Consider the following 24009-nt stretch of genomic DNA (forward strand, 5'->3'; position numbering starts at 1 on the left):
ATTACTTTGGAATTTAATCTGGAAGAAGAATCCTGTTATGGCGCGACCTCTGGGGATGAAACAATTAACGAACAACAATTTGTGAATGACGAAATGAACACAAACGCAACTGAAGAGCAAAGTTACGTGCAAAAGGCGAGGGATGATGTAACCAGTGATGATAATTACGTGCAAAAGGCGAGGGGTGACGTTACAAACCTTCACGTAACACGTGGGGAAATCGATTTGGTTGATTTCGGAAATGAAGAGCAAATAGTTTTACAAGTAAGAGCCGAACACCAGGAATTTCATATCAGCGGTATGGAACAATCGTGTGAATCTGCTCACAAAAGGTTCGAGGACGAGGATTGCCGCTGTAGTATTGACGATGTCGCAGCACAAACTAAACAGGATGGTTGGTCCCAAGACGAATCGGAAACAGAAGCCGATGCCACTCCATTTGACGCAGACTTGTTGCATACTTCAGGTGAAAAAGAAGATTTTATTTTACCGGAGGTTCAAACTCACAAGGAACCGATGGACGAATTTAGCGTCAAAGAAGTTTTGGTTCACAAAGAAAGCACCGAAAGCCTGGAATACATTTCATCCTCTATCCAACCTAATACATCTGAGACTGATTTCGTTTCGTCGACGAAAGTGGATGGACTGAGGCAGGGGCAAGTTGAGATGAAGGAAATCCGTTCCTCTGCTGAATTGGAAACGGATAGTAGTGCCGAAGATGTCGTACCTACATTGAGGAGAGAACCGAATCAGGTTCATGTAGACGTTGGATACTTGCACCGTAGGGAAAGCGTTAAACACGGCCTGACAAGTCTCGAGCAAACCCAGATGAGCTTCGACTCAGTGGCGCAACAACAGCAAAGTGTCGGCTCCGCTCTTAAACGACTTTCCTCAGTGTCGAGCGGTTCTTTCGTTGACTCCGAAGACGAAGAAGCCGAAACTAAGATGGCTACTGTGCTCCTAGAAGCGGATGAAGATGTTGGTGCCTCATCTTTCACCGCTATTCTCGAATATTCAAGTCAGCTGAGTGGGGAAATAGTCGACTGCACCTTTAGGTCGCCAGAGATTGAATCCCAAACAGAAGTTCGGCGGATTTCGTGCGACCGGGATATTCCAGGGCAGGAATCAACTTCCATCCTTGTTGCGGAAGATACGCAAGTTGTTCTAGGCGACTCTCAAGTGGAGTTTAACGCCAGCACAGAACAAGTGCAAGGGAAGGAAAATGGAACTATCGACGATGGTCTTGAACCTGATGATGTGATAAAACGTGAGGTGGTAACTGTGGAAACAGATTTGAAAAATGTAAAGGATGAGTTGTCTGTCATGGTTTTCACCGACGAATGCACCATCGCTGATCCACCTTCGGTATCAGAAATAGAAACGGCAAAAACTCCTCGTAACACACCCGAAGACCGAAATGAGATTGATTCGTTTGTAACTTCCAAAGAAAATCCGTTCGCGCAGGAGGAGCACGAGTCATTGATCACCCAAGACGATGATCCAGATTACATCTCCTGCATGTATGTCACCGACAGCATTCAGCATGACTCGTCGGTGGGAGGAGCCGATTCGTTGGCAAAAGAACTCGCCGACGCCTATTACGACGAAATCGTTGAACTTGAGAATCGCAATCTCGCTCAAGAATATGATGACGTACCCCGTGATGACGTCATGCGGCGGGATATACCGGACTCGGAGTTTGTATTAAACAGCGAACATGCCAACGAGGTGGATTTCGACGAAACGAATGACGCCTGGAATCAAAATGAAGCTGAAACATCTGTCGATGACGTCACAACTTTCGACGTCACACGTCAAAATGAAAACCTGGAGTTTGGTTTAACTTCAGATTTCATCCACCAAGATATCGAAGAACCAGCTGAGCATAATATAGAAGAGAACATTGCATCTTTGGTGGACATGGAATACTCCTCTGTATTGAAAGAAGCGGAGATAGAAGCGGAGGCCATCGAACGGGCCATGCTCTCACCCAGCATCGGGGAATTACATCATGCTCCTGGCAGCAGTTGTGACGACTTGACATTGCCAGCCAACGCTGAAGGGGGTGGAATTTTATCCTTCAGCATGTCACACAGCTCAGAATTCAAGCAGAAAGATTCGCCTGGAACTGACCTCCGAGAATCTGACGTTACAATACAGACCTTTAAAGTAGTGGAAAGCAGTAAGGATTCGAATTCTGCCAATGGTAAAACTACTTTGGATTCCATAATTCTCACCGAAGAAAGTTCACTTTTCCGCGAATTCTCTGATGTTCCGAATCCATCAGCTCCCGAAATTCACGTTTCGTTTCATCACGATCCGGTCATGGTGGTAAAAACCAGCGACAGCGGACTAGTAGACTTTAAACAAGCCGAAATGATTGACCTTGATGACGTGGAAAAGGAATCCGACAGTTGTAAGGCCTCGAGCGAGTCTTTGGATTCCGACTCGGAACGTTCCAGTGAAGCAAGCGAGATTTATGATTCCAAAATCACTTGTTCCAAAATAGTCGCGTCGGAATCGACAGAGCCACTCGTGCTTTCAGACGTCATTCAGGAGCACGTGGGTGATGCAGGGTACTTAGAAGCCCACTCCGTACATGCTGCGTCGTCTTTGACTTTGCCAGCAGTTTGTCAGTCCATCTCAACGCAAGAATTCTCAACTTTCGTGGAGGAACGTGCTTCCGGCTCACCCGAAGAGTGCGTAGAAGCAGACGTAAGCGAGAAAAATACTGATGTTGCTGATCATCCCATGGAGCATTGGCAGGAGGAAAGGGTAGTTGAAACTCATGCTGCTTTGATGCGGGTAATATCACAACCCTTGGAAGTGAAAACGGACGTGGACTACAGTTTATCTGATAATGAAACTGATGCTTACGCTCAATGGAGTCAAACTCATTTGTCGACCACCAGCAACATCCAAGACCTCCATGAGCGACCAAAATCTCCTCTTCCTATCCGTGATGAGAGTTTGGATTTGCACAAGGAAAGAAGATCTGATGCGGAAACCTTCTCTTCCATGGACGTTGGCTTGCCTTCCCTTCGCCTCTCGGTGGAGGACGATTTATCCTCTCTGCACGTGGATTCGGCTGGTGACACGTCTGCTAACGACGAGTTCTCTTACCGCAATTACCCGGGAGGTATTCGGTCATTTGATTCAACAGCCACCTCACAGCAATTCAACTCTTCCGAGTTCTTCATGTCGGAAGAGATGTCCTCAACCACCAAGCTGTATGTGGACCGTGAGGATTTTGTTGATCCGAGTATGAAGGAGGAGGTGGAAGAGGATCAGCAAGACCCATCTTCCATCTTTACTGCGCACGGGGAGATGACGTACATGGAGGCGTCCACGTCATCAAAGTCTCCTAATACCAGCTATATGTCGATGACGTCACCCACTGGGGAGGTAGGGTCCTCTAGTTATTGCGTGAGGGATGATGAATTCTTAACGAGTGTTGCACTTGAGGATGTTCTGTTACCAAGCAACCTCGGCCGACAGCCTGTTGATGAGGATGTTAGAATAGCCATGGTCGAAGAAGTAGAGGAGTCCGAGGCATTGATGACTTTCGCGGAGAAGTTTTCCCGATTCAAAGAGTCCATTGAAGGAGGATCTTCGCATACGGAGAGCGAGGAACGAATCGAAGTCCGGATACCGGAACAGGAGCAAGGGAGCGAATACATCGAGATCATGGACACAAAACAGGCTCGAGCAGAGGCTCTGAGATTGGAGGACCTCTCCTACATGGCAGTCGCATACAGGGATGCAGCCAAACAGCCAGTATGTGAAGAAGGAAATCAATTCTCCGACTCGTCAAGAAGCAGCGACCGATCCCCGGATTCTGAATCATCTGAAAATATTGAAATGGACAGCGTCGACACCAACCAGTGTAGATTCGTTTACGAACAGGATGATGACGAAGACCGTCCGCTTTTGAGAGAAGACACGTTTTCGGATGACGGGGATGAAGGTCAGGGACTTCTTAAACAAGACAGTCAAGAGACTTATGAAGAGTTTAAGGCAACAAAAGAGACACCTAGACTTCTTCACTCAACGCCAAAAACCAGCAGGATTCCTGTGGCTAAACGATCGCCAATTGCTTCTGAAACGAAGCCCACGCCAGCCACGAGGAAGTCTGGAATACCGACCGCAAAGCAGTCAGCAAGACTCTCTCAATCCTTACCATCGAAGGGAAGGCAGCAGCATATTTCCCGAAAAACAGCCGAGTCTCGAAAAACGCTTCGAAAAGAGACTACATCCATCATGAGATCCACATCCGCGTCTAAACTGCCCGTACATAAACCAAGTGGTTTTGTCACGAAATCCTCACATGTGGGCAAACAAATAAAGACAGAAGTTCCACTCAGTCCGGGATCAACTATTTCAACTGCGTCGCGTTCTTCGTCGGGAAGCTCCTTCTCTTCTTTCCGCTTCAGGAAGAGTGGGGATAGTTCTCCTACCCAGGAAGGCAGCATATTTCGAAACGAAGCGTTCACAAGTAGAACGCTGAGCTCCGACAAATACATTGCACTGCGACAGGGAGTCTTCACCTACAAGATGTCCCCGGCCGAGGAGAAAGAGAAGCGGAAGAAGAAGAGGGAGAGAGCGACCACTGCTTCATCCACTGATAGCTCCCCTTTAACTGCGAGCGAAGAGCTGGACCGAAATACAGGGATACCCAGACCTAGGCGACTTCTTCACCAATCGTCTGCACCTTATGCCTGCGAACCAACCGAACAAGTAAAACAAAATGAGGCGGATCATTTTTTAGCTGATAGCCTGGGTCTTGGTGGAGTTTTAACTACCCGCGGGGGCTCAGGCGCTCATAGCCTCGTTTCCGAATCCACGCGCACTGTGTTCTCACTCTCAACGAGCAGCGTGATCACCTCCAGCTGCGTGGAAGCAGTTTCAACATCGGATGATGACAAACCCTTGCAATCGGAGGAAGCCAAACGTTTCTCAAACTTCGAGAGAGCTCTGGCTGAGTTGCAGGGCGGTGACAACAACCATACGTCAGCACAACATTTTTCACGTAACGAAACAGTTACCACCAGTTTTAGCTCGTCTAACGTCATCATAGATGACGCATACGGTGATGACGCAAGTGACTCCAGCACTGTTTTATCGCCCGGACTAACTATCAGCAGCTGCCGTTCTGTGATCCGGGAAGTTGAAGAGGAGGCGGACACTCTTTCCATCACCCCAGATCTGGAGAGCTCTCCCACGCAGGAGAACGCACCATTACCGGAAGATCTGATTGGAGAGCTTCCAGATTCGCTCGATGCATCGACATCGTTGTCTGATCCTCCCTCCTGTATTAAACCGGCCGATGATCTTTTCCACCAAACTGATATAACATTCTGCGATTCTGCCTCCGATATCACGCACCATGACAAATCTCTGACGAACGATGAGCCTCGTCGAAGTGACGTCACTCCCAGTTCGTATTACTCGATGTCGGTGTTGTGACGTCGTAATCACATCACCTCGTCATTCGTCGTGTATGTGTTTTAGCGAGCGGTGTTGCTTGTCCTACTTCTCGTTGTCCGATGTTTGGGGGCATAGTCACGTGCTTGCTTACGTCAGGGCGGCAGGCGAAGCAGAACGTTGCGTATTATGGAGAAATTTGAATTATTTTTAATTCAAAAAGTTTTGGTAACCTTTTTTTCGAGTATGTTACTTTGCAGTAAAAAATATATGTCACGCGTTATGTTGTAAATACCTGTTGAGGAGTTTTATGTTGTCATTACGTCAACACATGTGTGACGTACGTCTTGGTGTTGTTCCAATCCGTTTTGTTTCGCACTGCCTTCTTTAACATAGAGGCCGTAGCGAAGTTTTCTCATAACTTCTTAACCGCAAGCTTGATGTGTTTAGGCGGAAATAACATAAAGTATTTGGTAGATGTTACATTACAATGTTTAACGGTTGTTGTAAACCAAAAACCTTCACATGAACATTTGTTAATTTAACTATGTCTGTATAGCTTGCGTCATTATTTTAAAACGTTTCATACTTTTTTACGATTCCACAACGAAACTAAAACCAATTTCACAAACCCGATGTCCACTATAAAAAATTAAGTATGTGTTTTCTCATCTCAGGTAAATCAAGTCCTGAAGTTTTGGAGCAAAAGCACCGCGAGGTGGCGTCCCAGCTCGGTATCCAGTGGCCGGCACTTGCTGGCGCCCTCGGGTTGGGCCCGGATGACGTGTGGAGGGTGCAACGCGACGCCGACGGTTCCACTCCTGGTGACCAGAGTAAGATGATGCTGTCGTTGTGGCTCTCGAAACAAACCGAAGATGAAAAAGGTAAAAGTCTTGTTGTGGAGAAATTTATAACGAAACGTTGACCTCTTACTATTGGTTGTACCTGGAGATAGTTTGGTAATTTTTCTTGATTGTGTCAAAATTTTCTCAATTAAACATGTCCCTTTATTTGTATTGATAGCAAAAATTTTAGTATTACTGATTAACACTGTCATTGTGCATAAGGTTGTACATTCCAAGGTGTTACTGTTGCTTTGCTGTGATATAAATTTGTAATGCGACCTTTTGAATGTGGATAACCTTGTTTTCTTGTGAAACCAATATTTCTGTACCAACCTCCACTGTAGATTCATAAAAAATGCCTTGGTAATTACAAAAACGTCTAATATTGCAGAAGATGCAGACTCATGTCTCAGTGATGCTCTAAGGAAAATCGGAAGAGATGACCTTTGCCCTATTTTAGATGACCCTGTCTTTCACTACGGGGTCATTGACCCTTCCATGAACGTGGATAAGGACGACCAGGATACTTCGGGTATGCTAAACTTGTTCCGACTAATATCCTTAATACATCGTCCATGTAAATCTTTAAGCTTGAATCGTTTCAACTAAAAACCCTCCTAATCTGTTCTTTAGCTTTCCAAGCCTTGTCCCACGAGCTTGGGTCACCCTTCACTGCACACGGTCACGTGAGTTCGCCTTACCCATTCCCGGCTCCTTCAAAGTTGGCAATGGATTCGTCGACCCCTACGTCAGCCCTCAAAGTACGTTTTGGTCGTTGTTAATACGTTTTTGTTTATAATATCCATCTTATTCTGTGGAATAAACACTCGATATTCGGTGTCTTAACAATGTCCAATTATTTTATTACGAAGGCGAGAAACGAAACGCTTACTGACGGCGACACCTCGCTGATCGTGGCGCCCCCTAGCGCCGCTGATGAAGATGATGACGTAGACAAACCACACTTTCATTACGTCGTGGATGACAGTGAGTCATTTTACAGAAAGTATTCGCAGAATGGAGAAAAATTCAAACCGATCATGTTTTTCTTTGCAGCAGATGAAGTAGACGCCTCAGCTCAGCAAGTAGAGAAAGCGTGAGTTCGAGTTGACTTTGTACCGAATACTCTATCTCGGTCACGTGACCTTAACGTTGTACTTTTGTTTACAGGCGGGAAAGTCCATCCGAATCATCGGACAGCGACGAAGAGGGGAAAACACCTGCACGGGATGTCCCGGAAAGTAAAGATGAAGAAGCTGGTAAGCAGACGATTGTTGTTGATGCCGCGTTGTGTGTGATTGTCACTATGATTTCATTGATTAATTGTGAATATAGTTGTCTATTAATCAAGAAGGTACGTTGACAAGTAAGACACCTGTCAAGCTATTTTACTTGCTTCCGCTAGATGGTGTGCTTCTTATTACTTTTAATTTAAAACTTTTTTGCGTAATTGAGTTTTATAGTTTTCAACAAAACCTCTGTTTTCAACAGACAAAGTGGAAAGTGGACATGACAGTGACGACGAAGTTGAATCGAAGGTAGATTTTGTAGCTCACAATAGGTTGTATGTTTGCTAAGAGAGGTGCTCCTTTCGAATCGTTTACCCATATCTATTTATAAATGCAATAGAGGTGCGTGTTACACACTGCTATTCATTGTATGCAAATGTTGGGCTGACGTGACGTTTAAACCTTGGTTCTTTCCTTTTATAACAGGAGAAATTAGAGAGGGAAATAGCGCCACAAAGTGGAGATAATTCCAGTGAGAATGGTAACGACAGAGATGTAACTGACGAAGGTATGGTAACTATGTGGTGGAATCTGGTGAACCTTAATTACAACGCAAGTATTTTTTGTAGCTTGGGAAGTTTTGGAAGTTCCAGATAAGAACGAAGATCCCGAAGAAGACAACGAGTAAGTTTTTGTAGATCTTGACATTTTTTTCGGAAGTCTTGGCCTTGTTGCAGCCTACTTAACCCATTCTTAATTGGGTCGGAGCGTTTAAGAAAGTAGTAACAATATACACAAGTTCGCTAAAGCAGCATCAGTCTGGTAAAATGTGAAAATATGTATCACGCCTCTTGGGCATCGTCAGTTCCTGTGATGTGATTACAACATATTTATAAGTTAAAGTTTTCTACACGTATTTATAGTGTATGGCCCGAAGTTGTTAAACTTACGTTGAATCATTACACTCGATGAATTTCCGGTGAATCCTTCAAACCATTTGATTGTACTGTGATGGATCGAAAGGTTTTTCTAACACGATTCAATCCATTAGTAATTTAAAAGTGCGATTGTTTAAGAGGAGTGTACGCGGTTTCTGCAAGTGTGACTTGATCTTACTTGTATTATTCCCGCAGGATTGCCAACGATGTTGGAAGCACAAGATCCAGAAGTTCTTCGGATTCTTCGTCGTCGGGAAACAGTGCCAAGGATTTTGAACCGGCGCAAAATGTAGAAGAACAACAAGGCGAGCAAATATCCATTATTTAATAAACTTCCGCAATGTATGGAAGTGTTGGACGCTAATGCAAGCAAACGTTTTTACCTTTAAACTGATTTAAAGGAGTAACGCATTTAAAGGGACATGTGTTTGCCTGGTTTAAGCTTCTATATAATTTCATTCATATTACTTTTTTGGCATAAACTGATATATTATCTGCGCTGACTTTAAGATAAATATTCCGCGACCCACCTTCGTACCTTAGGCTCTATAATCGTTTTAAGTGTGACGATGGTCACTGGTTTGCAGGAACACATTTGGACAATCATTTAAACAAATTTTGTTGCTAATTTTTAGAATCGAAACAAGAGGAAGATGGGGTTAGTCGCCATTCAGAATCCTCATCTTCTTCGGAAGACGAAAACGATCCGGATGTTGGGACTGAACAGAAGAAACCGGATGGGGATGAGAATAAGGACGAGGAACAAGAGGAACCCAAAGTGAATGGGAACAACGAACATGTTGATGTAAGCAGATTGTTCTTGAAAGATTGACTGTCCTTATCACTCACAACTTTTCCCAAACAACACGTTTTTGAGTTTTTTGTGGTTGTTTTTTACAAAGATACTAAGCTAAGAAAATAACCCAAAAATACGATTTTTTTTTAAACAAAGAAGAATAAACGAGGCAATATGTCCACCGTTGGTTTTTACTTGTGAATAAAAAGACTAACTATCTGAACTACGTTTGTATATGATCAGTAATCACTTTATTACATATTTAGTTCTGCACAAAAGCTACTGTGCAGAAAACTTTTAAATCATAGCTTTTCCGTTTTGCAGGAAACCGAACCTGAACCTGAAATAGATTATTCTCAATACGAAGAGGAATACGGAGTGACGACAACAACTATAATACGAACTATTATTGTTGAAACTCAAGACCCCAGTGAGGTTAATATTACATAGTCATGTTTTTCCATTGTTTTTAAACGACGTTTAATATAATTATCGTTATGTCCTGGAACGGTAGAATTTAATTGAAATGAATAGTAACACACGTTCCACGTGCCTCGTATGTCACTGATGTACGCTGTCCTTGCGAACAATGTTGATGCGTTAATCACCAATATTTATTTAAAATTTTGTTCCCCAGTTCAAACTCCCTCCGCCAAAAGTGGAAGTTGACGGGAGCGGCGATCACGTGATCGAGGTATCGCGTGAAGTCAAGCGTAAAGTCGTCGACCAATCATCATCGGACAGCGACTGAACGTATTTCCCTGTACATACATCACATCACAGCACCTGGTGTTTTAATTGCTTTTATCACTGCTTCGGCCACGTGTTCTACCCGGTTAAACGCGCACATTTGTGTGTGTACCTTTTGCTTGCGTGCGTGTAGTATCCTGCCTGTGAGTACTGTGTAGTGCACTGTCAACTGCTCTTATACTTAAAATGTAGACGCTTGGTTGCCCGCTGCGCTCCTTATACTGCTCGACTATTTTGGTCGCATTGATAGAAGGTTGCTGCTATCAAATTCGAGTCCATTGCGACAGTCTAATGTTGGTTTACTGTATATATTTTGGTACCATATGCGCTCGATAGAAAATGTGCGATTTTGTTTCGATTTTCAGCTTTTTGTTCGCCGCCCTTTCACGATCATACTCGCCGTTCGTAATTCGCTCCGTCGTGCGTCTTTAATTTTATTCTTTAATTCACGCCCGCGTTGGCCGCCGTCACGTGATCACCCATGTCTGTGCAACGCCCGAAACTCCCAAAGAGCAAAAACTCTTCGTTCCACGTCGAATCCTTCGGTCAAACCCCATTCCATTTCAATCACTGGAGGCATCGTTGCTTGCTTTTTTCGTTACAGCGTTCTTCAATAGATATCGCCTCTCACATCACACACACACACACACACACACTGTAGGCCTAACGCTGGCAATAGCTTTCTTTTTTTCTCCCCAATCAATACAAGCTGTTGTTTAGAGATAAATTGACTGTGGTGGTTTCAAACTGAATAGTATTTACTGCTATGTAAGATGAAGTTTTGTTTTAAGCTGTTGTTGGATGGTTTTATTTGGGTGCCATATGACACAATCTTGGAAGAACGAGATTGATTCTACTCTTTGCATTAACTTACTGACACAACACACACAAATAACTAAATTACAACAGAAAGAAAAAGTGCAGTAGAAAAATAGAGTACCAGAATAGTATGGAAGTCAGACCAAGTCTTTCTGTATCTTGTTGGATTGATTACAAAACAGCATCAGGCACACGATTGGGAATACCAACCTCATTATTTGCTTGTAGGTCTTCAACAATCATTCGAAACCAAACAGCTTCGTCCACCACACTTGATCGGTTTTCCATGTTTAAGAGAAACTCTATTGGGTCCAAACATACGGGTGCGCTAACACTCCGGTAACGAGCGTTGGTCTTGCAACATCCGTTACAACCATCACAGCACCCGCAGTTCGCAATGTTTTGAAGTAAGTCGACCCAAGGCACAACAAACAAATACAAAAACTTGGGGAGGTTAATTTTTGACACGCTATGAATCTTGATTTTCCTGTAAAACGTGGTTCGGCACAACCCGATCAATGAAAACGAAGCTTGTACGCCGACAAAGCCCCCGAATACGAGGCAAAGTAACAAGTAAGTCTCGTATCCCAAGTAATGACAAGTAAGCTGAGATGAACAAGTGGAATTTGTTGGAGCCAATAGCGTATTGAAAGTGACCATGGTCGTGCCACAAAGCAGTGCTCTGCCGCTGCCTTGGCAAACAAGAAAAGAAACGAGCTCAGGAGCAAATAGTAAACAGTCAGTGCCAATTCATGTCTTATTGTCGAAAGAATTACAATCTGTTTACATTGCCCTACTGCGTTCAAACCTTCCCGAACTTCGCGAACTTTTTGTATAGCTTCTTCACTGACTTGCGCCCCGTCGTGATGATTTTCATGCATAACACGTAAGGCTTCTCTAACCGACCTGTCTGGTAGAAGAAGATTTCTTCCAGAACGCATTGTTTCTCCGAACGTTTGCAAGGCTGTTTGGACCACGGGCACGTACAGCCACCAGTTGTGTAGCAAATAGGAAACCAATACAGTCAAAAGTGTAAACCAACCAAACAATCTTTGGGGGTACCACATCTCGTTCTGCACACATGTGTCCTTAATGAAACTCAGCACTTCTCCCTTTAACAACCAAAGGCAATCTTCGTTAACGCTTACTTGAGGGTCAATGCAAACCAGTTGTTGATTGTACCCTTTAAACGTGTATAGCGACGAAACAAACATCGCTACTATACAAACCTTGCCGCTTGTTTTCCACCAAGGTCGGACACCAGCTCGAAATAAAGCATCTGAAAGTAATTCCAGCTTCTGTACATACTCCGACATCTTTCTGTGTGAGGTACAGACGAATGAGTCGCCAGATTCCACGGTGTTTTTAACGCAGTGTCACACAGATTCAATGTACCGAAAACTTGTTTCCGTCACGCTCTGCTATCGGTGTAAAAACCTAGGTTGCTGCTACAAAGTTTTTTTCTTGCGCTGTAACATGCTGGGTGCTGATAGAATTTAAATCAGGGATATTTTGTGTATTTATTTCATTTCGCGCACTAACCAGTGCAAAAAATGCGCAAGAAAAGCTATAGTTTTAAGCTGTAGTTTTACTTGGTAACGTAACAACTAGCGCGGTTAAATTTAACATATTATTCCCCTTGATAAAACTTCAGGTATTTGTAGTCAATATGAAATAAACCGAGCGTGGACGTTTTCTACTGCATGTGCTTGGTTCCTACATTGTTACCGGAAAGACAGACAGTGACTGCCAGGGCAAGTTATGGTTTACAGTTGTGACTTAGATAATCATATATTCATAAACTCGGAGTTATCTTATTGTTTTATGCACCAAACGTTAATGCTACAGCGACAAACCAGTATACGATACTCTTGGTAAAGGTTCGTAACGGTTGGTCGAACAAGCACGTGACCAGGCAAACAAATATTGACGTAACAATTGACTTCCTGTCAGTCGATGCGTAACGTAAGTGGTTCCTGTTCGACTGGTTCAGGTAGGCGTTTAAGTCTTTGTGAAGGTGACGCTTTAGCTTAATGTTGACCAGGCAACATTACCGCAGAGCTCAAACTGTTTATTATATTTAGTTTTAACGCTTTTATAGGCTTAAAGCTAAATGTTTAATAACAATTGCAGTTTAAGTTTTTGTCTTTTTCAGACAAAAATGGCCTTTAACCGGCTAATCCTGTATTATGAGTTTGTCGACAGTGTCTACAGAAAAACAAAAAGCGACGGGGCAGACGTCATCATTAGGGACCAGCACATACTGGGGGCGTGCGAATACTTCCTGGGCGCGACTATGCGAAAATACTGCGACCACAAAGGTAAAGAAAAAAACCCGCAAGTCACGGGTAGAATTGTCCAGCAAATTGGGTGCATTTACAGAATGCGGAGCCCAGATAAGATGTCGCTGATAAAGGCCGCTGTACTTTTCAATGCGGCTCTGCAAAGACAGCCGAGCAATATTGGTGAAGTCGAGAATGACCTGAAGGAACTGTGCGCCCACATACTGGACCTGGCTGGTGCACCTGATAGAAACGTCGACGTATTGAAACAAGCGAAAAACGCGAAAGACGAGATGGGGAAGTTAAGAGAAATGGTACAAGAGGAATTAAACGGCCCACCGTCAGTACGTTTGGACGACGAGGCTCAAAAAATGGCAAAAATCGTATCTGTGGAAAATCTTCAAAACCGAATTACTGAAGGTTACAGATCGACCATGCAACACATCATGGAATTCTGCGTCAATGCTTTAGGCCCAGCTCCGTGCAAATACGCACTTGTAGGCATGGGTTCGCTCGCCAAAAAAGAAATTACTCCTTACTCAGACTTCGAAAACCTCATAGTTTTGCAAGACGGAATTCAGAACGAAAAAAATTACGAAAGCGTACTGGAGTTCTACCGCTGGGTGGCAGTGTTGTTTCAAGTGATATTGATCAGCATGGGTGAGACCATTCTCCCATTTATGGACATTTTTGCGTTGAGAGGTTGGCTGTACGACGCTTTTACTACCTGCGGTGTCTCGCCGGACGGTTTCGCTCCACAGGCAAGTAAGAATCCATTGGGAAGACAGCAAGGCACCTCTGCCAAGCCGTGGACTACCGAACTGATCAGGCCTGTTAAGGAGATGCTTAAATACACTAAACCCATTCACGACCTGAAAAACGGATACCACTTGGCTGACATGCTAGGGAAGACTTGTTTTGTGGCTGGAGATGAAGGCTTGTACGGAGATTTTGCCAGTGGTGTGCGAGAGAATGTCGGCTCACAGGAGAAGAAGTTTTTTGAAGAGGTGGGTATAATATGGATAGCATTTCCTGACATGCTCTGCTAGTTACGTATAAACTTACCTATTAAACATTCTGTTCCAATAGTGGGTTAATCGTTCATATGTAATTTTCCTTCAGTTTATATTTATATGAAACAAAGAAAATGTAAATAATCCATTTGTGAGCAACGTAATAATTTGACACATATTCAGGTAATGATAAAGTTTAAATGCAACATATGGTTGTGCACCACCTCGAATAGCATCAAAATGTGAACATGACTTTAACATGTACACTCTTTCAGGTGCGAGCCGACTTAAAAAGCTTCTCCGTCATGTCGCGTCTACCTTATGTGCAGGATTCCCAGCAATTGGACGTAAAGCGGGTTCTCTTCCGCGTCACAACTCTCTTCATCTCAGCGCTTGGGAGGTTTAAAGGAATCCATTCAATATCATCGTTTGAAATTGCCCGGGAATTACATCGAATCGGCGCAATAAATGAAAGCTTTTTAAACGACATTCTGTTCGCACTTGCAGTCGCTTGCGAGGTCCGACTCAAGGTCTACAGCAGTCAACAAGCGCAGGCCGACCGCTTGCGGAACCGAAAACGAGAAAACGAATCCACCATAGTTGATCTACTGGGCGAAGACACAGCGGTGCAGTACTTTGAAATAGCGTGGAAGTTACAATGCTTCGTTGCTCGCATTGTAAACAGTGATCAACAAGAAATGAACGATGATCCACAGATGACGAGGATTTGGATCTATTACTCTTTGGGCAGGTGGAGCCAGAGCTTAGAAGCTTTTAACAAACTTGGAGTTCTTCACCTTCCACCTGGCGAAATTGACACTAAGCAAGCCTTGCTGATAGGTCTGTGTTATCAGAAACTAGAGCAGTATTGGAAGGCATTGGATTACTTTAAAGTCGTTGAAAACAAATTGAAAGACAGCGAAAGTCTGGACCTTTTGGTGAGCCAACGAGAAATGCGCGACTGTCTGATGAAGACCGGGCATGTATCGGAAGCGTTTCAACTTCTTGAAAAAAACCATGACTTTTATAATAAGCTCGCACAAGGCGTTGGTTTGCCCCCACTTTCGGATGCAGTACAGCTGATGGCAAAAAACAAGGTGCCTCATCCACAAATTGATCCACGGCTGGAAAACCATCACGCCATAGCTAAGCGCCTCCATTACAGCGGAAACGTCTGTCGCGGGAGACAGAATAACGACTTGGCTCTTGAGTTTTACAACAGAGAGTTGGAGATACGGAAACGTTTAACGGCTGATCCAATTCATGACAAAAAGATCGCCAAGTGTTACCTGTACATGGGCGAGTGCTTGATAAACTTACGTCGCCTGGAAGAAGCTGAAAATATTCTAAGGCGAGCGGAGGCCATGTACGAGGTGAACAACTTTACGCCTGCCAAGGACATGGTGCTGGAAATGAGTCTCGGTCAGATCGCAATATTCAAAAAGGATTTTGATCGCTCGATGATGCACTTTCGCAAGCAGCTCGATCTGGAACTGCAGCGGGAAGATTTAAACCACCAGCGTATTGGGTCTTGTCACTGTGGTTTAGGCGCAAATCTTCTGTACAAGGGTGAATTCGAGGCGTCGCTGGAACAGTACAGAATGGCGAGAGAGGTTTTCCTCAAGTCCAAAGTGGAGACACTTCGTGATGCTGGGTTGGCTTTATGCAACGACTGCATGAACGAGGTGTTTAGGCAGCAGAAGTTAAAAGCACGCGAGGAGCAACCACACACGTCCTCGTCAAATTCATGAGACATTCCTGTATCCGATGTTTGGGAAAAACAAATTGGAAAGAACGTGTAAGAAAATAATGTCCGCCATGCGGTTTTTTTTTTCATGTGATTTTTCTTTTCTTTTTCTACTGCATGGTTTTCATGTCACATTTTTCGACAATGTTTTTCTGAGGTGGCCGCGGATCCCTTAATTTTCTGACCATTGATAAATCATGAGCGTGATTATTCTGAGGTGGCCGCGGATCCCTTGACAACGCTCTAGAACAGTGGTTTTTAACTTTTTTCTCTCATTTCCCGCTTTCTGTTTAAACGGAATCCTTTTTTCCCACTAGTATTTAAATTTTTTGACATAGGAATTTAATGATTGCATTTCTATATTATATTTGTTTGCAACTACTTTATATATTATATTATGTTTGCAACTACTTTTGTATATTTCGGTGCCGACTAATTACAACCTTATAATTTCCCACCAGTTAAAAACCACTGCTCTATAGGACCATTGGTTTAAAATTATTGGTATAAGAACTTCTTAACAGCAAGCATTGCTGTACATGTATATCGATTTTGACCAAACACGTCCTCGCAAAATTTATGACACACTTTTGAAATATTAGTTTAAACGTTTTCGATGGAATGTGAAAAAAGTGATTGTTCACTACCTAATATTTTATCTTTTGATATGTCTTGTTATGCGAATTGCTCGCCAGTATACCCTTTTTCCTGTTTTGTAATTTACAGCAACAAATTTGGAGTTAAAATTAGCATATGCGAGTGTTTTTTTAAGTTTGCTTTGCAGAGTTGGGGTGAACAATGTTTCTGAGCACTTCCAAAAAACAGTGGAGATTAAATCAATATATAAAAAGATAGTGTTGTAGTCATGCTCTCAAACCATATGGAGAGCGTCATTGCTCAAGAAAAATGTTTATAAACTTTGCAAAAAAGCTAGTAGGCGTATTTAGCTTAAGAACGTAACACTGTGTTTCGTATTATAATAGCTGCCGGTTTATTTGCACGAGGTAATTTAGATGAAAGGCTTTTGTTGCACGAATGTTAAGTCCAATTTCCCCAAAACCCAGTCTGTCCTAATTCTGTTTTTTGAGCAGCAAAGTTAAAAATTAACGGAAGCACGCCACCACAGAACGATGGAATTTCTACACACACCGATGACATTTGAATAACACTGTTAAGTTTTTTACCCGTGTTTTTGTTATTTATTTAACTAAAGCCGCGAAATAGACACCGAAATATAGCCGGTCGGGTTCAGGTTTTGCTTTAACAACTGTCTCGCGATCAGCTTTGTACAAATTTCGACAACCTGCATGCTACTTTATCTGGGAATTATAAATATGTTAGTATAGATCAAATTACGTAATGCATCAAATATGTGGCCGCTGTCCGTTTAAACAACGTGGTTTCGCTTTGTTGTATTGAGTAAGTTGTACACAAAGTTACAAAAAGTGATAAAAAAATTTGCAATTCGAAACAAGGAGAAAACGAACGCCTTGATTGGCTACACGGTCTGAACAAATATTGCCGCTGAACAAATATTGACAGATTTTCCGTTGATTCCTTTGAGCGTGGCATTCGCTTGTATCGGTTTAGTAATAAAAGGTAATAAGGCTGTAGTGGGAAGCTGCGCAGTAACCCTGTTGACACGGCCAAGTCTAAACCGGGTCACGTGATTCCCAAATTCAAGGCGCAAAAACGACGAATTTACACTGGCTTCACGCTCGGGGCTCCAAAGTTCACAATTAATGGCCCATGGTTTAAATTCTTCTGCTGTATCTCAGAACCAAAGCAATAACGCGAATTTTGAATTCAGACCTTGTAACTTTCAGCTTAAATGTATTCAGAACCAACAAATTTTTCTGACAAGCAAATAGAAGAACCTGGGCCATGACAAGTCAGCTGAGATGAACAAAAATAATTTGTTGGAGCCAATAGCGAGTTGTTTGTAACCATGGCCGTTTCACAAGGCAAGGAACTGCCCATTTGCTCAGCTTCCACAAGTTTACAAGATAAGGAACGAGCTCAGCACCAAAAGTTGTGGGCAACTGGCAGTGAAATGCGTCAATGTTCAGCGAAAGGAAAAATGGGTGAGGAACTTATTTTCAGTTGTTTGCGTGCTTGCTCTTTATCCGTAGTAAATCGAATGATGCGCACATGGCGTGACACATGACACGTGAAAAAAAGGCAGCACGCACTGAAAATAACACAACCCGCGACGCCACATCCTTACAACATATTATGTCGCTACATTAGCCGGCCATTAAGTTTTCCTGAGGTTGCTGGCATTTAAGGGCACGGTCGCCAAAACGTTGGTGATAAAACAGAACCCGTTCTTACTTGATTGCTGCGCAGGTCTTGCTGAAGGCACTTCAGGCTTGCGGACTTGTCCAAATGTTCTAAGCAAACGTTCCTTGATTGCTGCGTATTTGTTCTGCTCAGGCGGACTTTCAAGTAGATCCAAAAGGCAGCATGCTGTTAATTGTCCCAATGCTAACACCACATAATAATATTGCGTTCTATCGCAAGATATTTTGCGCAGCGTAAATTGTGCTTCGGTTTGTTGAAACCAAGAAATAGCGTTTCTTGAAGCGCGGGGTCACCAAAAGGTGGAGTGCTTGCTCTTTATTCGTAGTAAATCGAATGATGCGCACATGGCGTGACACATGACACGTAAGAGGATAGTAAGAAAAAGGCAGCACGCACTAAAAATAACACAACCCGCGACGGCAAAACCTTACAACATATTATGTCGCTACAGCTCGCAGCAAAACCTTAGGCAGTTAACGTCACGGCCGGGCAGTGAAATGTGCCAACGTTCGGCGAAAGGAGAAAAGGGGTGGGGAACTTGTTGTGAGTTGTCTGGGTCGCAGCAAACCTTAGGCAGTCAACGTCACGGCCGGGGAGAAATCAAGACAGTCAAAAGTTTAAACCAACCAAACAATCTTTGGGGGGACCACATCTTGTTCTGCACACATGTGTCCTTAATGTAGCTCAGCACTTCTCCTTTTAACAACCGAAGGCTATCTTCGTTAACGCTTACTTGAGGGTCAATGCAAACCAGTTGTTGATTGTACCCTTTGAACGTGTATAGCGACAAAAGGAACATCGCCACTATACAAATCTTGCCGCTCGTTTCATTCCAGCTTCTGTACATACTCTGACATCTTTCTGTGTGAGGTGCAGACGAATGAGTCGCCAGATACCACGGTGTTTTCAACGCAGTGTCACACAGATTCAATGTATCGGAAACTTGTTTCCGTCACGCTCTGCCATCGGCGTAAAACCTGGGTTGCTCCTGCAAAGCTTTTTTCTTGCGCTGTAACGTGCTGGGCGCTGTTAGAATTTAAATCAAGGATATTTTGTGTATTTATTTCATTTGTTTAAAACTTCCAGTATGCGCATGAGTCTTTTGCTTTTTTAATTCCGCAAATTGAGTAGAAGTGCGCAAGAAAAGCTATAGTTTTAAGCTGTAGTTTTACTTGGTAACGTAACAACTAGCGCGGTTAAATTTAACATATTATTCCCCTTGATAAAGCTTCAGTTATTTGTTGTCAATATGAAATAGACCGAGCGTGGAGATTTTATCCTGCAAGTGCTTAGTTCCTGCATTGTTACCGGAAAGGCAAACAGTGACCGCCAGGGCAAGTTATCGTTTGCAGTTGTGACTTAGATCATCATATATTCATAAACTCGGAGTTATCTTATTGTTTTTTGCCAAACGTTGAAACGTTGATACTCTTGGTAAAGGTTCGTAACGGTTGGTCGAACAAGCACGTGACCAGGCAAACAAATATTGACGTAACAATTGACTTCATATCAGTCTGAGCGTAACGGAAGTAGTTAATGTTCGATTAGTTCAGGTAGGCGTTTAAGTCTTTGTGAAGGTGACGCTTTAGTTTGATGTTAACCAGGCAACATTACCGCGAAGCAAAAACTGTTCATTATATTTAATCAGCCAAGTTTAATCTTATGAATGGCAAAAAGAAATCGTAAATATAACAAAACATTATTTCAGATATTATTTGAGCTACCTAGTATTTTGTTATTGTGGGAATTTCGATACAAGCTTGGTTTGGAGTTGAGACCGAAGCATTGAGAGCGTCACAGAAAATATATACAAGCATATCCGTGAAGGATTGTTAATCTGTCAGCCGTTATATTCTTTGCATAATACCGTTTTACAGCCATTTTGTTGACTTGTGCCTTGCATAGAATTGTCTTTCAACACTTGCTGACTGTTACTTCATTGCTAAATCAGTATTTATATACTACACAAAAAACGAAAAAAATCTTTTGCACCAACCACTTTCTATTATCAACGTGTTAAATTGGTTGGAAAATGAATGCATTGCAGAACCACACAGTTCATGTGCATCTATCATGTCATATTAGAGAACAGTTCCCAGTATTGTTGTGCTATTGTTTAACACGCAATTTCTTTGTCCTGACATCAACCTGTTACAATTAGCCACGGGCACTTCCCAGACTCACGTCAACTCGTTTAGAGAGAGAGAGAGGGAGATACATAGAGAGAAGAGAGACGCAAGCCATTTGGGTTGATTGTCGCCTAGCTATACGAGCTATTGTTTAGGACCCGATTGGATGCGTGGTTTGTAAGTTGTCGATGTGTTTTTGTTTGTGTTTCAACGAATTAAAATTGGAGGGTAAATCTTAAATGTCTACAGACTTTGTTTAACGCTTTTATAGGCTTAAAGCTAAATGTTTAATTACAGTTGTAGGTTAAGTTATCGATGTTAACTAAGAGAGCTAAGAATATACAACAAGTACCTTTGTCTTTTTTAGTCGAAAATGGCCTTTAACCGGCTAATCCTGTATTATGAGTTTGTCGACAGTGTCTACAGAAAAACAAAAAGCGACGGGGCAGACGCCATCATTAGGGACCAGCACATACTGGCGGCGTGCGAATACTTCCTGGGCGCGACTATGCGAAAATACTGCGACCACAGAGGTAAAGAAAAAAACCCGCAAGTCACGAGTAGAATTATCCAGCAAATAGGGTGCATTTACAGAATGCGGAGCCCAGATAAGATGTCGCTGATAAAGGCCGCTGTACTTTACAACGCGGCTCTGCAAAGACAGCCGAGCAATATTGGTGAAGTTGACAATGACCTGAAGGAATTGTGCGCCCACATACTGGACCTGGCTGGCGCACCTGATCGAAACGTTGACGTATTGAAACAAGCGAAAAACGCGAAAGACGAGATGGGGAAGTTAAGAGAAATGGTACAGGAGGAGTTAAACGGCCCACCGTCAGTTCGTTTGGACGACGAGGCTCAGAAAACGGTAAAAATCGTAGCTGTGGAAAATCTTCAAAACCGGATTACTGAAGGTTACAGATTGACCATGCAACACATCATGGAATTCTGCGTCAATGCTTTAGGCCCAGCTCCGTGCAAATACTCACTTGTAGGCATGGGTTCGCTCGCTAAAAAAGAAATTACTCCTTACTCAGACTTCGAAAACCTCATAGTTTTGCAAGACGGAATTCAGAACGAAAAAAATTACGAAAGCGTACTGGAGTTCTACCGCTGGGTGGCAGTGTTGTTTCAAGTGATATTGATCAGCATGGGTGAGACCATTCTCCCATTTATGGACATTTTTGCGTTGAGAGGTTGGCTGTACGACGCTTTTACTACCTGCGGTGTTTCGCCGGACGGTTTCGCTCCCCAGGCAAGTAAGAATCCATTGGGAAGACAGCAAGGCACCTCTGCCAAGCCGTGGACTACCGAACTGATCAGGCCTGTTAAGGAGATGCTTAAATACACTAAACCCATTCACGACCTGAAGAACGGATACCACTTGGCTGACATGCTTGGAAAGACTTGTTTTGTGGCTGGAGATGAAGGCTTGTACGGAGATTTTGCAAGTGGTGTGCGAGAGAATGTCGGCTCACAGGAGAAGAAGTTTTTTGAAGAGGTGGGTATAATTTGGATAGCATTTCCTAACATGCTCTGCTGGTTACGTATAAACTTACCTATTATACATTCCGTTCCAATAGTGGATTAATCGTTCATGTGTAATTTCCTTTAGTTTATATTTATACAAAACAAAGAAAATGTAAATATTCCATTTAACACGTACACTCTTTCAGGTGCGCGCCGACTTAAAAAGCTTCTCCGTCATGTCGCGTCTACCCTATGTGCAGGATTCCCAGCAATTGGACGTAAAGCGGGTTCTCTTCCGCGTCACAACTCTCTTCATCTCAGCGCTTGGGAGGTTTAAAGGAATCCATTCAATATCATCGTTTGAAATTGCCCGGGAATTACATCGAATCGGCGCAATAAGTAAAAACTTTTTAAACGACATTCTGTTCGCACTTGCAGTCGCTTGCGAGGTCCGACTCAAGGTCTACAGCAGTCAACAAGCGCAGGCCGACCGCTTGCGGAACCGAAAACGAGAAAACGAATCCACCATAGTTGATCTACTGGGCGAAGACACGGCGGTGCAGTACTTTGAAATAGCGTGGAAGTTACAATGCTTCGTTGCTCGCATTGTAAACAGTGATCAACAACAAATGAACGATGATCCACAGATGACGAGGATTTGGATATATTACTCTTTGGGCAGGTGGAGCCAGAGCTTAGAAACTTTCAACAAACTTGGAGTTCTTCACCTTCCACCTGGCGAAATTGACACTAAGCAAGCCTTGCTGATAGGTCTGTGTTATCAGAAACTAGAGCAGTATTGGAAGGCATTGGATTACTTTAAAGTCGTTGAAAACAAATTAAAAGACAGCGAAAGTCTGGACCTTTTGGTAAGCCAACGAGAAATGCGCGACTGTCTGATGAAGACCGGGCATGTATCGGAAGCGTTTCAGCTTCTTGAACAAACCCATGACTTTTATAATAAGCTCGCAAAAGGCGTTGATATGCCCCCACTTTGGGATGCGGTACAACTGATGGCAAAAAACAAGGTACACCATCCACAAATTGATCCACGGCTGGAAAACCATCACACCATAGCTAAGCGCCTCCATTTCAGCGGAAACGTCTGTCGCGGGAGACAGAACGACGACTTGGCTCTTGAGTTTTACAACAGAGAGTTGGAGATACGGAAACGTTTAACCGCTGATCCAATACATGACAAAAAGATCGCCAAGTGTTACTTGTACATGGGCGAATGCTTGATAAACCTACGTCGCCTGGAAGAAGCTGAAAATATTCTAAGACGAGCGGAGGCCATGTACGAGGTGAACAACTTTACGCCTGCCAAGGACATGGTGCTGGAAATGAGTCTCGGTCAGATCGCAATATTCAAAAAGGATTATGATCAATCGATGATTCACTTTCGCAAGCAGCTCGATCTGGAACTGCAACGGGAAGATTTAAACTACAAGCGTATTGGTTCTTGTCATTGTGGTTTAGGCGCAAATCTTCTGTACAAAGGTGAATTCGAGGCGTCGCTGGAACAGTACAGAATGGCGAGGGAGGCTTTCCTTAAGTCCAAAGTGGAGACACTTCGTGATGCTGGGTTGGCGTCATGTAACCGCTGCATGAACGAGGTGTTTAGGCAGCAGAAGTTAAAAGCACGCGAGGAGCAACCACACACGTCCTCGTCAAATTCATGAGACATTCCTGTATCCGAAGTTTGGAAAAAACAAATCGGAAAGAACGTGTAAGAAAATATTGTCCGCCATGTGATTTTTTTCCATGTGATTTTTCTTTTCTTTTTCTACTGCATGGTTTTCATGTCACATTTTTCGACGATGTTTTTCTGAGGTGGCCGCGGATCCCTTGACAACGCTCTAGGACAGTGGTTTTTAACTTTTTTCTCTCATTTTCCGCTTTCTGTTCTAACGTAATCCTTATTACCACAAGGATTAAAATTTTTTGACATAAGAATTTAATGATTGCAATTTCGCTTTATCTGTTACGCTTTTTAAACTTTTTCTACCGCATGGCATGACCAACTGCCAATACGTGTACGACACACAGTGAATACAGATCATTATATTTGCAACTACTTTTGTGTATTTCGGTGCCGACTTATTACCCACCTACAACCTTATAATTTCCCACCAGTTAAAAACCACTGCTCTATAGGACCATTGGTTTAAAACTATTGGTATAAGAACTTCTTAACAGCAAGCATTGCTGTACATGTATATCGATTTTGACCAAACACGTCCTCGCAAAATTTATGACACAC

General features: G+C 43.1%; 3 protein-coding genes across 3 annotated transcripts in view; all 3 read left to right on the forward strand.

Annotated features, from left to right (window-relative positions):
- LOC145903958 (uncharacterized) overlaps positions 1-10703 on the forward strand; it is a 41150-nt gene extending 30447 nt beyond the window's left edge. The window contains exons 39-51 of the mRNA XM_082992155.1: positions 6102-6308; positions 6661-6801; positions 6903-7030; positions 7142-7256; positions 7326-7365; positions 7440-7528; positions 7761-7807; positions 7985-8066; positions 8128-8182; positions 8632-8741; positions 9072-9241; positions 9557-9667; positions 9870-10703. Of these exons, the coding sequence (XP_082848281.1) occupies positions 6102-6308; positions 6661-6801; positions 6903-7030; positions 7142-7256; positions 7326-7365; positions 7440-7528; positions 7761-7807; positions 7985-8066; positions 8128-8182; positions 8632-8741; positions 9072-9241; positions 9557-9667; positions 9870-9983 (1409 nt within the window). The 3' untranslated portion in view covers positions 9984-10703. The remainder of the gene's footprint in view (positions 1-6101; positions 6309-6660; positions 6802-6902; positions 7031-7141; positions 7257-7325; positions 7366-7439; positions 7529-7760; positions 7808-7984; positions 8067-8127; positions 8183-8631; positions 8742-9071; positions 9242-9556; positions 9668-9869) is intronic.
- Positions 10704-12961: 2258 nt separating this feature from the next.
- On the forward strand, positions 12962-16595 carry LOC145902533 (uncharacterized). The gene is made up of 2 exons (XM_082990545.1): positions 12962-14090; positions 14372-16595. The coding sequence occupies exons 1-2, from the start codon at positions 12963-12965 to the stop codon at positions 15845-15847; spliced, it is 2604 nt and encodes an 867-aa protein (XP_082846671.1). The 5' UTR covers position 12962; the 3' UTR covers positions 15848-16595.
- A 4369-nt stretch (positions 16596-20964) lies between these two features.
- LOC145903326 (uncharacterized) lies at positions 20965-23583 on the forward strand. Its single transcript, XM_082991400.1, has 2 exons — positions 20965-21777; positions 21953-23583. Exons 1-2 carry the CDS (start codon positions 21064-21066, stop codon positions 23426-23428), a joined length of 2190 nt encoding a protein of 729 aa, XP_082847526.1. The 5' UTR covers positions 20965-21063; the 3' UTR covers positions 23429-23583.
- The last annotated feature ends 426 nt before the right edge of the window (positions 23584-24009 follow it).

The sequence above is a fragment of the Ascidia mentula genome, chromosome 5 (genome assembly GCF_947561715.1).
Source record: "Ascidia mentula chromosome 5, kaAscMent1.1, whole genome shotgun sequence".
NCBI classification, from domain to species: domain Eukaryota; kingdom Metazoa; phylum Chordata; class Ascidiacea; order Phlebobranchia; family Ascidiidae; genus Ascidia; species Ascidia mentula.